Source organism: Crinia signifera, chromosome 4 (assembly GCF_055691185.1).
Source record: "Crinia signifera chromosome 4, ASM5569118v1, whole genome shotgun sequence".
NCBI classification, from domain to species: Eukaryota; Metazoa; Chordata; class Amphibia; order Anura; family Myobatrachidae; genus Crinia; species Crinia signifera.
Genome location: NC_139220.1, coordinates 114,728,593 through 114,744,197, shown reverse-complemented (window position 1 = coordinate 114,744,197; position 15,605 = coordinate 114,728,593). Strand labels below are relative to the sequence as shown.

At 44.7% G+C, this 15,605-nt stretch overlaps 1 protein-coding gene across 1 annotated transcript in view; it reads left to right on the top strand.

The window, feature by feature from the left end:
• Positions 1 to 15,605, top strand: part of ALDH1L2 (aldehyde dehydrogenase 1 family member L2) — a 68,163-nt gene that overhangs the window by 49,275 nt on the left and 3,283 nt on the right. The window contains exons 15-22 of the mRNA XM_083182288.1: positions 1,601 to 1,706; positions 2,970 to 3,057; positions 5,352 to 5,445; positions 6,487 to 6,586; positions 7,359 to 7,457; positions 10,765 to 10,930; positions 12,293 to 12,398; positions 14,081 to 14,280. Coding sequence (XP_083038414.1) covers positions 1,601 to 1,706; positions 2,970 to 3,057; positions 5,352 to 5,445; positions 6,487 to 6,586; positions 7,359 to 7,457; positions 10,765 to 10,930; positions 12,293 to 12,398; positions 14,081 to 14,280 — 959 coding nt within the window. The remainder of the gene's footprint in view (positions 1 to 1,600; positions 1,707 to 2,969; positions 3,058 to 5,351; positions 5,446 to 6,486; positions 6,587 to 7,358; positions 7,458 to 10,764; positions 10,931 to 12,292; positions 12,399 to 14,080; positions 14,281 to 15,605) is intronic.

Here is a 15,605-nt window from a genome sequence, read left to right as displayed (position 1 = left end):
TTCATAGCCTTTGCCACGAAGGTCAAATGTGAGCTCAAGTGCATCTTGTTTCCACTGATCATCCTTGAGATGTTCCTACAGCTTAATTGTAGTCTACCTGTGGTAAATTCAGTTGACTGGACATGATTTGGAGAGACACACACCTGTCTATATAAGGCCCCAGATTTGACAGTGCATGTCAGAGCACAAACCAAGCATGAACTCTAAAGCCCCATACACATGGGAAAGATATATTGCTCTGCAATATATTGCTAGCAATATATTGCTCAGTTTCTCCTTTTCATCAGCGACCAGAGACGGTCGCTGATGAAAAGGAACCTCGCAGAGGTAATCAGCTGGTCGCAGGAGCAAGCTCCTGCGACCAGCGATTAGAAAGGGGCTGAAAACGGGAGCGCGCACCCAGCGATTTATCGCTGGGGCACACTCCCATCACTAGCAATATGGTTGCCTGCGACCATATTTCCAGCGATTTCAGCCCCTATCGTCCCCGTGTGTACACAGATTTAGGCATTGTCTGTAGACCTCCGAGACAGGATTGTCTCTAGGCACAAATCTGGGAAAGGGCAAAGAAAAATATCTGCTGCTTTGACGGTCCCAATGAGCACAGTCGCCTCCGTCATCCGTAAATAGGAGACGTTTGGAACCACAAGGACTCTTCCTAGAGCTGGCCGGCCATCTAACCTGAGTGATTGGAGCAGAAGGGCCCTCCTTGGTAAAGAACACATGGCAGCCTGCCTGGAATTTGCTGAAATGCACCTGAAAGACTTTCAGACCATGATAAACAATATTTCCATGTCTAATAAGACAAAGATTGGAGGAAACCAGGCACCGCTCATCATCAGGCCACTACAGTCCCTACAATGAAGCATGGTGGTGGCAGCATCATGCTGTTGGGAATGTTTTTCAGTTGCAGGAACTGGGAGAGTAGTCAGGATAGAGGGAAAGATGAATGCAACAATGTACACACACACACATCCTGGATGAAAACCTGCTCCAGAGTGCTCTTGACCTCAGATTGGGACCATAGTTTATCTTTCAGAAGGACAACAAGCCTTAGCACACAGCCAAGGTATCAAAGGAGTGGCTGCAGGACCACTTTGTAAATGTGCTTGAGTGGCCCATCCAGAGCTCAGACTGGAATCCGATTGAACAGCTCTGGAGAGATCTGCAAATGGCAGTACACCAACATTTTCCATCCAACCTAATGGAGCTTGAGAGGAGCAGCTAAGAGGAATGGGTGAAACTGGCCAAAGATAGGTGTGCCTACCTTGTTGCATCATAGTCAAAAAGACTTGAGGCTGTAAATGCTGTAATCATCAAGGTATAGAACGAAGGGTGTGAATACTTATGCACAGTTTTTTATTTTAATAGATTTGCAAAAATCTCCAATCTCCCGTTGTCATTATGGGGTATTGTGTGTCGAATTTTGAGGGGAAAATGTATTCCATTTTGTAATAAGGCTGTAACATAACAAAATGTGGGGAAAAAAGTAAAGCGCTGTGAATACTTTCTGGATGCACTGTAAGTATGTGATATTCTTCCTCTGTATATTACATAACTACAGCTGATGTGAGGCTGTATTGCTGTGTTCTGTCTGCAGTGTTTGTGCAATTGTTATCCCATGGAACTATCCATTGATGATGCTGGCATGGAAAAGTGCAGCATGCCTGGCTGCAGGGAACACACTTGTCCTAAAACCTGCACAGGTATATTATATTATATTACATTATGCTCCACATATAATTCTCTATACAGTGTATGTAATTAAATGTGTTTATAATTAAAAAAATAATATAAAAATTTAAATAAAAAATATGATGTTTGAAGATAGTAAGTGATAGGTGTACGACTGCTGCTACTAGATATTAGTATGTCACATAGAGCAAGTGGCTACAAGGGCAGTCTAGTGGAAAAGGCTATTGCAAAAAGCTGTATGTCTATATATTCTATACTGCACTGTATATACTTCATGTATATCAGCTTCCTCACATTGGAATCCCAGCGGGCCACGGGCAGCTCTGTGGCAGTGAGTGAGATTTGACTTTCCAAGAGACTGTGGACCATTGTAGCTCTTCTGGAACCGTATATGGCGTAAAGGAGACATAGCTACGTGTTGTGCTCCAATTTTATAGTGCAGCCTCCAGGGTCAGATTCCTTGTGCAAGTTCTTTTCTTCATAAAGCCGATTTATTAGCCAGAAAAAAACCAAGCACTCCCACTGATGGATGTTATCACCGGCATTATTGGCAATAGCTTTCACCAGAGCTTTGAGGCAAAAGTTTTCTTTATTTACCATGGACAGCATCAATGCAATTATCACTACAAGTATCACTGCTCTTCATATTCAGGGGGTCGGTACTGGAAAAATGGTTTGTTATTCATCTATTTTTATTATAGTAAAATCATTTAATACGTTTTTTTTCCCTATTTCGAGAAAGTGGAACAGTAAGCCCATGTCTGGCAAATCCAGGTTACGCTTGTGCACAGTCCGATGGCTGGTTGGCAATGCGGTTAAGCCCCATACACATGGTGTGATTTGAGTCCCATGCGATGCACCTGCAGTGTATGCTGAGCAGTGTTTTGGCCATGCTGATAGGTGATCTAAGCAGGATAGACAGTGCATGCACGGTCTATATTTGCAGGTGATGGGGTGACATGTGGGACCAGACAGCGCTATAGGGTTTACACACAGAGCGGTCCATGCTTCATTCCGTAGCGATTTAGTTAGAAATAGAGCTTAAATCGCTCTGTGTATATGAAGCTTTATGATCTTCTTAACACTGCTATGACTAATTCATTTAACCCAGGATAGTTCAGTTAGAAACTCAGAGGAACAAAGTAAAGCTTCTTAATTGTGCATTTTGTAGTCACATACTTCATGAAAATATGATCCTCTTTTCATCCTCACACATACTGTATACAAATAATTTTGGTTCTTGTATCTGTGACCTTATGACTTTCATTGTTTAGGTTACTCCACTGACTGCTTTAAAATTTGCAGAACTTGCTGCCATGGCAGGTGTACCTAAAGGTGTTATCAACATCCTGCCTGGATCAGGTAATCTATATGTATAGCGAGTGTTTCATAAATAAGTGCAGTATGTTTGTGTTCAAATGTGACCCTATTAGAGACGATTACCAGCACTGGAGATGTAGACCAGGGGTGTCCAAACTTTTTGCGACGAGGGCCAGATTTGGTGAAGTGTAAATGTGTGGGGGCCGACCATTCAGTCTGACATTCTTTGAATCCTTAATCACATCAGAATGGTCCCCTACTCTGCCCCTTCACTGTATTTCCCCCAGCCTGCCCCCATTCATTGTATGTCCCTAAGCCTGACCCTCCTTCACTGTATGTCTCCCATTCACTGTATGACCCCTATTCACTATGTACCCCACTCTGCCCCCATTCATTGTATGTCGACCAGCCTGCCCCTGCTCCCCCTTTTCTGAATGGCCATCACTGCCTCCATTCACTGTATGTCCCCCAGCCTGACCCTCCTTCACTGTATGTCCCCCACTCTGCCCCCTCCCTTCTCTGTATGTTTCCCAGCCCCTTATGTGAGCCAGGGGAAGGAGAGGCAAAGCAGGAACTACAAGGACAGGAGATGCTTGGGCTCCTGCTGCCGCCCTCCTCCACTCTGCATGTTACGGGAGCAAGCTTCCCCCTTGCTGTCCCCCTCCCCAAACACTGCTGTCACTGTGATTGTGGAGTAGGGTGATATACAATTGCAGCACATCTGACTGTGGCGGCCGGCACCTCCTCACTGCAGCAGACAGCAAGGTAAAGGCGCGCTTGCCGGGGCCCCACCTTTAGTGTCCTGTCCAGTGCTGTGCTTCCCACATCTGATGCTCTGCCCGCTTCCAGCTGGAGGCTGCAGGCCACTTGAAATGACAGCACGGGCCGCAACTGGCCCCGGGCCTGACTTTGGGCATGCCTGATGTAGAGGATAAACACTACATATTGCATATTCATCCAGCCAGATTACAGAGGCTCTTGGTTGGCTGGTGGTCAATCGGTTGTGTGACAGTAGAAAGAGAGAAAGTTATGTGTGGACTGTCAGAATGTCTTCAACTCCAAGTAATAGAGGCTTATGGCATCCACCTCAACTGTGGCCGCGGCACCCTTCGCCTTCTGGGATTGTCTCCAGCTCTGATATTCTATAAACGGTTCTTGTTTCCTAGCACAGCCACAATCGTTGGGATCGTGTACCTTTAAGTTAAGGTACACGATCCCAACGATGGACCCGATTTCCTTTGAAATCAGGTCCATTTTACCGGCAAAGGTAAAAAATCGGGGGCATCGCGTCGGTCGGGACCATTAACATTGGTCCCGACGCGACCGACGCGATGCCCCCGATTTTGCCATAGGCTTCAATGTTAAAATATTTTTTAACATTGAAATCGTGAGCATCGCGTCGGTCTTGTGCCATTATAATGAAAGAATGTGAAAAATGTGAAATGGGACAATATGACCCATTTCACATTATATATGGCCCCGTCGTCACCCCACGATAGACGCCAACCCGAAGCGTGGCGAGCGCAGCGAGCCTGCGAGGGGCGGCGGTGCGCGTCCTCGGCGTGGAGTTGAGAATATATAGTGTGGCGAGCGCAGCGAGCCCGAAGCGTGGCGAGCGGACGCGTATACCTGTGGAGTTATACGCGTCCGCTCGCCGCGCTTCGGGCTCGGTGACTCGCTGCGCTCGCCACACTATATATTCTCAACTCCACGCCGACGTGGATAGTAGGGGAATAAAAAGGTCGGAGGACGCGCACCGCCGCCCCTCGCGGGCTCACTGCGCTCGCCACGCTTCGGGTTGGCGTCTATCGTGGGGTGGGGTTTACGTTGTAAATTTTGGGGGTCTAGGGAATATTTTACATTGAATCCAATGTAAAATCGGGTCCCAGGGACCCTATTCACATTTGATTCAATCAAAAAATCGGGTCGGTCGCGTCGATCGCATCACATGAGACCAAATCGCATGCAATGCGATCGACGCGATTTTTCCGACACGACCACCCCGATGTAAATCGGTGTGGCCGTGCTAGGAAACAAGTACCCTATAAACCACTCAAACACAATGCTTCCTCCCCAAAAGCAGCTCGCATTCAGTCAAAACTTGCACACCACTCTTGTAGTCATAGAAGGTCATGGCTCTCTAGCACCCTTTGTTGAGCTCCATAACAAGCTTGAGAAGGAAGTGAATCTGCTTATTGTGCCTTGAGGTTCCACAAGAACTTACAGAAATGACAGTTCACAACCAGACAGGCAGATTGCGTCTACTCTACCTGTGTACTGCAGATCCAGAAACATATTGTCCACTTCATTTTTATTTTCCATTTTGTCACCTATAGGAGGTCTAGTTGGACAGCGTCTGTCTGAACACCCAGATATACGCAAGCTTGGTTTTACCGGATCTACACCAATTGGAAAGCAGATCATGAAAAGGTAATGTTTACCAGTAATCACACATAGATAAATATGTGAAGTGTGGCCCAAAATAATTAATTAAATGCATGGAACAAATTTGAACACAATTAATTATCAATAGTAATAAATCATATAAACATCAGAATATAATATAAAAAAAGGGGAAGGATCACTTTGCCTCTCACCATATTAAGGTCCAGGCTAGGAAGCTTGGAACCACCACAAAAAGCATTGGAGTCCAGAGCAGGGCCAGATTAACAATGGGGCAGATGAAGCTGCAGCTCCAGGCCTCCACATAAAAATAGGCCCATCATAAGTATTAAAATTGCATTTCTATTTTCCACACATTTTGTATATTTAGGGAGACACTGGGGCTTATAGTGTGTGGGTTCTACATGCCTACATGGCATTGGTCTCCTCCACTTCTCATAACAGGCCTTTGATTATTTTCAGCTCAAGGTCCATGAGGCTGTTAATCCGGCTCTGGTCCAGAGCAGCTGTAGATTAAGGTCCCCATTCACAGCATGCGTTTCGGATTATAAAACCATTGATCATGTATGGTTAGCATGCATTTGACCTGTTACAATATGTATACCAAAATACATGTTGAGTATCCCTTATCCAAAATGCTCAGGACCAGAAGCATTTTGGAGAACGGATTATTTTGTATTTTGGAATATTTTTATGTTTCAATGATGTATCTTGAGGTATCTGGGATTTATGTTCAAAACATGAAACAAAGTCTGTGTACTATTTTAGGCATTGAGGGCCGAACTCGTGCCCTTTCCCGATGTTTGCTCATACACATGCCACCCCCTGTAATGGCCAGGCCCTAATGATGCATCCCGCATTACGCCACTAACTACAGTTGAATCGATGCATGCTTGGAAATCTGCTGGAACTGCTACTATTGGAGGGGGAATAGTGTTGATTTGGGGGTGTGGCATATGTGCTCCCAACTTTCCTTTCATTCAATAATCCCCAGTTTGTTAAAAGGCAAATTATAATTGAGGTATTTTCCATGAATGTGGTATCATCTACTGCTTCTGTTTTATACAGCTGTGCTCTCAGCAACTTAAAAAAGGTTTCACTAGAACTCGGTGGAAAATCTCCTCTAATCATCTTCAATGACTGTGATCTTGACAAGGCTGTAAGAATGGTGAGAGCATCCCAAGATATGCAGTACTGTAGTGTCAGGTTATCTATACTGTAATGCATGTATATACCATTGAGAAGAAGTTGTGCCCCTCACTCCACAGTTTTAATGATTATGCAGAATATAGCCATTATTGTTCAAAAAAATATCAAAACCCTTACATAGCATCATGGTTTGTATTAGTATACCTTAGGATACCTTCTATCTAGATCAGCTCCAGACTGAAATACCGCTTTCACATCGCAAAATGCAGGGTTGCATCGGGACTTTGAAACGGTTCAGTCCCAGCACAAACCTGCATTTAGGGATGTTCACATCCTCTCAGCGAACCGACATTATTGCTGGTACGCTGACGTTATCCGGGGGCGTGTTGTGTCATCAGAGGCAGCGCTTAGAGTTGTCGCTGCTCCAAGCACTGCCTCCTCCATTGGTGTGAACAGGAAACAGGTCGCTCGACCCATTTAACCCGTTCACACTGCACAGCAACACGGCAGCGAACCGGTAAGAACTCTTTTTTTACCAGTTCTTATTGCCGTGTTTGCTACCTGTTTGCAGGACCCGGTAACCCCTTTTACATCGCACTAATTACCACATCGAGCCGGCAAGAAACCGGTTTGTAGCAGGTAATTAGTTGCGATGTGAAAGGGTATTAATGATGCCTTACTACACTAGAAGAAATGTCCTAAATTAAATATAGTTAAATATGATATTGATAGATGGATATAGCCTGTTAAGTCATATAAACTCAACTCTTCCTCATTCCTATTGTGCACAGGGTATGGGAGCAGTGTTTTTTAACAAAGGTGAAAACTGCATAGCGGCTGGTAGACTATTTGTTGAAGACTCCATACATGATGAATATGTTAGAAATGTGGTAAGTCATCTATGTGCTGTGTATATTTGTAAATGTGTGTGAAGTCTACTTGAGCAATGTTCAGGTTCTTAGGCGTGTATTTACTACAGTGCAGTATACTTACCTACTCTCCTGCAAGTTGTGCGAGACTCACAATTTTTCAGGCAGTCCCCCACACCCAGGGAACACTGGCTGCATCTCCCACATCCCACCGGCCTCCTGGTGATGTGGGCAGGATAAGGAGATTATGCACTGAATTTTGGGGGTTGGGATCATTGGGTCTACAGCATGATGGTCGACAGTCATTAGGTCGACACCATTATGTTGACATTGAAAAGGTCGACATGGGAAAAGGTCGAAAGGTTGTTAGTTCGACAGGTCATTAGTTCGACAATGTCTATGTCGAAAGTCAAAAGGTCGACATGGGGTTTTTCACTGTTTTTTTTACCTGACATGGCCACAATTTTCAAGTGCACCGCATCCCCTCGCATCACTCGCTGTGCTCACAATTCGACAGGCACACTATTTTATTCTCCCACCACGCCCTAGTGGATGGTAGGGCATGAAATACTGCCTGTCGGCACACGTCAGCTCAAAAAACAGTGAAAAACACCATGTCGACATTTTGACTGTCGACCGAGACATTGTCGAACTAATGACCTGTCGGACTGATAACTTTTCGACCTAGAACCATGTCAACATTTTCCAATGTCCACCTAATGTGTCGACCTAATGACTGTCGACCATCATGCTGTAGACCAGGCATGTCCAACGTTGGCCCTCCAGATGTTTTGAAACTACACATCCCAGCATGCTTTGCAATAGTTTTAGCATTCTCTAATAGCAAAACTGTGGCAAAGCATGCTGGGATGTGTAGTTTCAAAACATCTGGAGGGCCAACGTTGGACATGCCTGCTGTAGACCAAATCACCGCATAGCGAATTTTGGCGCTCTATGGAGTGGTTTGGGGGGTGTCGAAATGGGGTGAATTTGCATTTTAGCTCGACCCCCTCTGTGGACATGCAGGTTATGCTATTTTAGCAGTTGGGCCTAGTTACTGACAGCCTGGCCCTGCCCCCCAGAGGTGCATGCAGCATCTCTTCCCGGCTTCTCCTGGATTAAAGACTTTACAAGTAGTCAGGTATGAAGTGCAGGGTTATAGCAGTGGAGATGTTTCCCATTGCAATCAGTCAGGGGCTACTTATTTATCTGGCACCTTATAGAAGATTCTAGATAGAATCTGACTGGTTGCTATGTGCAACATGTCCACTTCTGTAAACCCACACTTTATACCCCTTAGAGTAGTATTATATGTCAAGTAGATGGAAGAATCCAGTGTAGTCTGTTCATAAATTAGGCAGGAGGCAGGCGCGCAGTACGAAATTTCATAGCTGCGCTATGCCTCCTGCCCCACACCGCCGCACGCTAGACACCCACTCAGCGGGTGTCATAGATCAGTGGAAGCGCTATCCCCTGCAATAACGCATGGGGATAGCGCAGATTCCCCTGATCGAATGTTAATAAATCTACCCCTCAGTATGGGCAAAATATTTGAGATGTGCTGTCCATTATTTGTGTTTCTTTTTGTTATTCATTTTTATCTCAGCATATTTCTTTAGTGTCAGTTCATTAATTGATTGAAACATGACTGGCATGCTAAACTGCAAATGGTTTAAATATGCAGTTTAGGCCAGATGCATCAAGCTTCAAAAAGTGATCAAATGGATTAGCTCCTACCTGTAATTTTTAAAATCCAGCCTATAGCATGGCAATTAGGATCTGATTGGCTGGTCATACAGAAAGAAGACATTTAAAATAAATATTACAATTTGAACTGTAGTAAAATGTGTACAAGTACAAGCAGAAGTAGACTAAGCAAATCTGATAAAGGGCGGTATGTACTAAGGTAAAAATGCGGTAAAACACACATTTTCCGGGGGGGGGGGGGGGTTCTGCATTTTCAAATGTACTAAAAACCTTCTGCCCCGCCTTCGCCAAGTGGGGATACCCGATAGAAGCCTATGGGTTTCTTTCGCCACAACCCACCACCTCCGGCGCAAATGCCGACTACCTCCTCCCCCTGGCATAACTTCCTAGGCTCCAGGAATCCTGGCCCTGGACCCGGAAGGTAAACTCCTCCTCCCCCTAGCAACACAGTTGGAGGTCCTTCCGGTTGCAGGGGGGGGGGAGGAGGCGCCCTGGGATGTGATGGAGATGTGATGGAGATGTGATATCGTGGGGGTCTCTGTCACCGCATTGCGATGCTAGTCACATGTTAGTACATATGCGCTAGCATCGCTACCGGTGGGGCGGCGATGTATTTTAATACATCCTTAAATGGTAAGGTAAAGACAATGACATAGAAACAGAACCGAAAGCTGTACTAACTGTGCCATTACTAGAGTGGTGTGGATAGTGCTCAACACACAGTGCATATGCCCTGTTGGCATACAGGCCGCATCCATATGGGATTGTCTGTACCGTCAGGTACAGTTCTGCCTGCAGTAATACTCCTTCTTTGCTTTGAGCACCACTAATATATATTACAGTGGGCAGCACTGCAGCTGCCTGCTCCATGTGCCATCCTAACCCTCATCTTCTGAAGTGTCTGTTGTGATTGGGATAACCAGAGGGACTTTCCATGGGCACAGTGGCGGGGGGGGGGGGGGGGGGGGGGAGTGGGGGAGTTTGACCGGAGCAGGATACCTGTCTAACTATAATGCAGGTGTCCTAAGGCGAGCTCAAGGAGGACAGAAACCTCCCGTGGAGCAGAAGGGCAAGAGCTGTTCTGTGGTTGGCTGCTGCTGCCAGGCACAACAAAGGATAATGGAAAGGAATGTAGAGAAGGAATGAGGTGCAGTACCTGGTATAATGTGCATAAGAGGGTCCTACTATGATGCATTATGTATAGGCGTCTGTACTGTGGACTCTACTTTACCTAGGTACAGGTACACAGCACCCTCAGCTTTCAGGCACAGAACACTGACACCCGCAGCCTGGTTACACCACATGATCATAAATGTAATGTAATGATGTCTAACAAGTACCAAATGCAAATTGAAAATAATTTAGCTATCAGTGCCTTTTATTGTATAACACCCAACATAATTTCCAGCTTTCTACTACTGCTTTATCATTGTTTTCTTACATTAGCATCCTACTCTTCTCCCACTCAATCCACAAGTAACAGTAACTATCCACCAATAATTCTATGCACAAAGCACCCTGCCAATCTCTCTTATGTATACCAGTAATGGCAGTGTTGTCAGTGTTGTCATGACGTTATTGAAGAATCTTTTTTTTTTCAAGCTTTATGATCTTTCATTAGGTACAAGAAATTAAAAAGATGAAAATTGGTGACCCTCTGGACAGGACCACAGACCATGGCCCACAAAATCATAAAGCACATCTAGACAAACTGCTGGAATACTGTGAGACTGGCCTGAAGGAAGGAGCAACGCTGGTGTATGGGGCCAGACAAGTGCCTCGGCCAGGTGACCCATGGGAACTTAATATAGTTAACTCCTAATGGGAAAAGTTACTAACCCGGCTGATCATGGGCGATCGTTTTTTTAGTCTGAGAACTGGGAAAATTTACAAAGCTCAGAATTAGTCATTTCTGATGGTGAAGTCATTCATGTATGGCTACCAAGTTTACCGGCAGCCAAATAAGAATGACCGTGAAGTATTGCATGGAAAATTAAGAAAAAAATAAATAAGCAGCATTAGAACCATCCCCTGGCTCTTTGAGATGGTGCTGCTTCCAGAAATACAGGGGACAAAATAACTGGGGTACCACTGTATTTACAAAACCAGTACTGGGCTCTTTGCCCTGTCCTGGTTCCAAAAATATGGTGGACAAAAAGAGTAGGGATCACCTGTATTTTTGTAAGCAGCACCGGGCTCCAACAGCCATCAGGGTAATGACACAGATGGGGACACTTATTATATAAGGTCAGACAGCCAAAACATTCCTTCTGTGGCTGGTCAGCCCTGGCCGGGCCACTTAGAAAATAAATATAGTCCTAGTAAGCCTCCCCACATACAGGGACTTGGTGAACCACATATCCCAGCATGCCAGGCACAACAGAACCAATATTGCAATAAAATAACACCCACCCTTTAAAGTAAAAGTTTATTAACATACATGCACACACCTTACATACAACATAGGTACATACGGGATGCAGTGTAAATCCCGGCGGTCGGGATCACAGCGTTCAAAATCCCGACACTTTCTCCCTCCGGGGGTGTCTACGACACCCCCGGAGGGAGAATAAATTAGTGTGCCGAGCGGAGCGAGGCACCGAGCCCGCAAGGGGGGGGCGATCCACGTCCCCCCCTTGTCGGGATTTCGGCGGTCGGGATTCCAGCGTCGGGATTTAAAACTGGATCCGTACATACATACATACATACCCACCTATAGGGTACCCTGTAGTTCGGTCCACTGGAAAACCCCAAGACGGACCTGTAAAAATAATTATACTTACAGATGCAGTGTAGATCTGTCATCTTCTGTCCATGTAGGCATTCGAGGGTTAAAAAAAAAACCTGCACAAAAATGCCAGTCCAAACGAACAGAAAGGAAGCCATGCATACACATGGGCTCTCTTCCCCAGAAAGTCCCTGTCACTTGCAGGACCCAGAATCCGATCAGGGACCGCCACATCAGTACAACTCCCTGATTGGCTGAGCTCCGCTGACCTGTCAGTCAAGCGGAGCTCACTGTGTACTGAGAGGTGTTCCACTGTCTAACTAGGCCTGGGAATTTTGTGGTTTCCTAAACCACAAAGGTTAATTAGGTCGTGTGTGGTCTGACCTACTGTAAGTAACCTTTGTTCTCTAATTTTTTTTAGGATTCTTCATGGAACCAACTGTATTCACAAATGTAGAAGACCATATGTATATTGCACAGGAAGAATCCTTTGGACCAATCATGGTCATCTCCAAGTTCAAAGATGGGTATGTGTTTTTTGGTATCCGGTCCCTAGGTTGACCACTAATGGTGGACAGTGACTAGGTTGACACCTAAGAATGGTCAACATACCCTAGGTTGACAATGACAGAAGCGCAACACATGCCTAAGGTCGTCATGTACATGGTCGACACAAGTTTTTCATTCTTTTTAAAACAGACTTGGTTCATACTTTACCATCCAGTTTAGCATAGTTAGACTATAATAGTGTGTAGAGCGCAGCAAGACAGCATGGCCGAAGTATGGTGAGCATAGCAAGCCATGCAAGAGGGTCTGGTTCACATTTATGGTGTCCATGTTGGCATAGGACAGCATTCACACCAAAAATCGTGAAAAATGTATATCGACCATATAATGTCGATCATTCTTAAGGTGCGTCCACACATACAGATTTTCTGTCTGATCTATCTGGTGGGAACAAGAACCTGGAAATGTATGGGAGCATATGAAAATAAAAAATTTCCACCCAAATGCAGGAAAACAGAAAAAAAAAATATGCTTTGATAAATTTGTTATATCAGAACGATTAAACAATTTGTCTGACTGATCACTGTCTGTTTTCAAGTGTTTAATTTTTTGATTGTCAGTTGCTCCCATACATTTCCAGGTTTTTGTTCCCACCAGATAGATCAGACAGAAAATCTGTACGTGTGTACGCACCTATAGTTATCGACCTTGTCACTGTTGACATCATTATTTTTAATTGATGCATCAAATTCATATTTACCATCAGCAGTGCTTGGATCCAGGTTTTAAGGATATCCATGATTGAGCACAGGTGAATTATAATCAAAGTGACTGATGTACTACCATGTGTGCTCAGTCGTGGATGTCCTTAAAACCTGGACTGCTTTGAGGAACGGATTTGGAATCTCTGCCTTATGCTGGGTACATTCTGCCCATTATAGCCTCCATTCGATTGACTGGCCTATATATCAATGGACCAGCGATATGTCTGTGAACTACGTCATTTACAGACATATCGTTTCAGCTGTGCAACACAGCCGATGCCCGATATATATATATATATATATGACATAGCGCATCGTGCTGTGTGTACGGGCAATCCGCCGACCGCCTGTCCACCTGTGCCAGGAGCTGGTGGGGTTTGACAGCTCAACTGGGCGGGCGCATATAAATGCACTTAACCAGATGTGATGTCAGTCAGGATAGATCGTGTATGGAGAACATGCTGCCTGATCCGATGAGGTAGATATCTGCAGATGTATCTTCTATTGTGAACGCAGCCTTAAGGTGCCCATACACTTGCTACTACAGAGACATGTATTGCCCATACTTGCCTACCTGACCCTCTCCATGAGGGACACAATTCTCTGTTCCCGGACTTCCCTGGTAATGTATGATTGCCAGCACCTGTGTGGATCTAGGTAATGGATAAGAAAGGTGTTTCACCACAGGTGCTGGCAATCCTACATTACCAGGGAGGTCCAGGAACAGAGCATTTTCTCTCTCATGGAGAGGGTCAGGTAGGCAAGTATGGTATTGCCCCTCCTGTACACCACTGCTTTCAGCTTTCATTACTGACCTTGTGGTTATAAGTGCACTTGCCCCTTCACACTGTGACTGGTGCCCTTTAAACTGCTCACAATACAGGTCGATCTGTATCCAATGTAAATCTGGTGTCAGTTCTTCTGTTTTGCCCACTCAGGGATATTGACGGAGTTCTGGCACGTGCCAACAGCACAGAATTTGGGCTAGCTTCTGGAGTTTTTACAAAAGACATAAGTAAGGCCATGTATGTGAGCGAGAAGCTGGAGGCTGGAACGGTTTTTATCAACACGTACAACAAAACTGATGTTGCAGCACCATTTGGAGGATTCAAGCAGTCTGGATTTGGCAAGGACTTGGGTAAATATTGCAGTTCATTATCTACAAAAATGTTACATTGAGGCAGCAAGAGTTAGGATAATATATCCTTATCTACAGCATTTAATAAGAAGCAATTCTTTTTTTGTGTTTGTATTATTGTAATACAACCAAAAGAAAGTGGGAATTAATAATAAGCTGTTGGTAATTCCATTCTACAAAAATGAATACATAAATTAAAAGAAAATTTAGGTTTTATTCAACTTGACTACATAAGTTTAATCATATTTAGGGGGGTATTCAACGATCTGCGGCCAGGATCACGACAATCCACGGCCGTTATCAGCAGAAGGGCCCGACAGCTTCTAAAGTCGGGCTTGTTCTGCCGTGATCCTGCTTCAATGCTGTCGCTAAAGACAGCATTGAATAGGGAGCCGCCGCCATTTCCCCCCTCGGAAATAGCGGTGGCACATTGAATACACCCCATAACCCTTGAAATGCCAACATTGCTGTGAGCAATTGTCAAAATATCCACTAAAAGTGCTGGTGTCGCTCACAGCTAAGTCAGTTAATTAAAGTTTAGTTAAATATTGCACCCAAACAAAGAACAGTCGCTTTGAGCAACGGTGGCATTTTTAACAGATATTTTGAGGATGTCTCACATCAACGTTGTCACTCAAAGGGTTAATCTATGCCAAATACATATAACACGGTCTTTTCATAGGCATACCTATAAAGCAGTTTAGCGGTGCTCCTCACAGTGATTCCCCTGCTCTGAACTGCAGGATTATTACTTGATCTGAAGTACAGTAGCAGGATCAGACAGTACCGCTAATATATCATTTCTTCTTCTGCAGAACAAATAGACTGATGTTCTTAAATGAAAAAGATTAAGAGAAAACCTAATAGCCTGTGAATTGCAGGTGCCAGCGAGAATCCCAGATCAAAAACCTTGTCAGGACAAAGTTTTAAAATAGCAGTCATTTAACACGGCCAAATTGAATGTTTTAAAGGGTTAATCATATAAAAGGTAAAATCAGGTTGAAGGACCTGTCAGAAGCTCACATATGTCTGCATTGTGCAGGCTACTACATTTAACCACTAGACCACTAGACCTAAACCTCCATCTTTCACCTATGAGGGAATGTTGCCCAGTTTCAAAACAGTATCTGTAAATGTTGCTAATCACTTTTTTACTAGCCACTGGGGGGAGCTAAACGTGAAATTCCTCAGCTGCCTGGGCTCCCTGTTCCTGCCACTATACCCTCAATACATCAACTCCACTATCTACCAATGAACTTCGAAAGTCTTCAGAAGACTTTGTGCGGTATCCTAATACCACTGCTACAAAAAATTGGGAGTGGAAA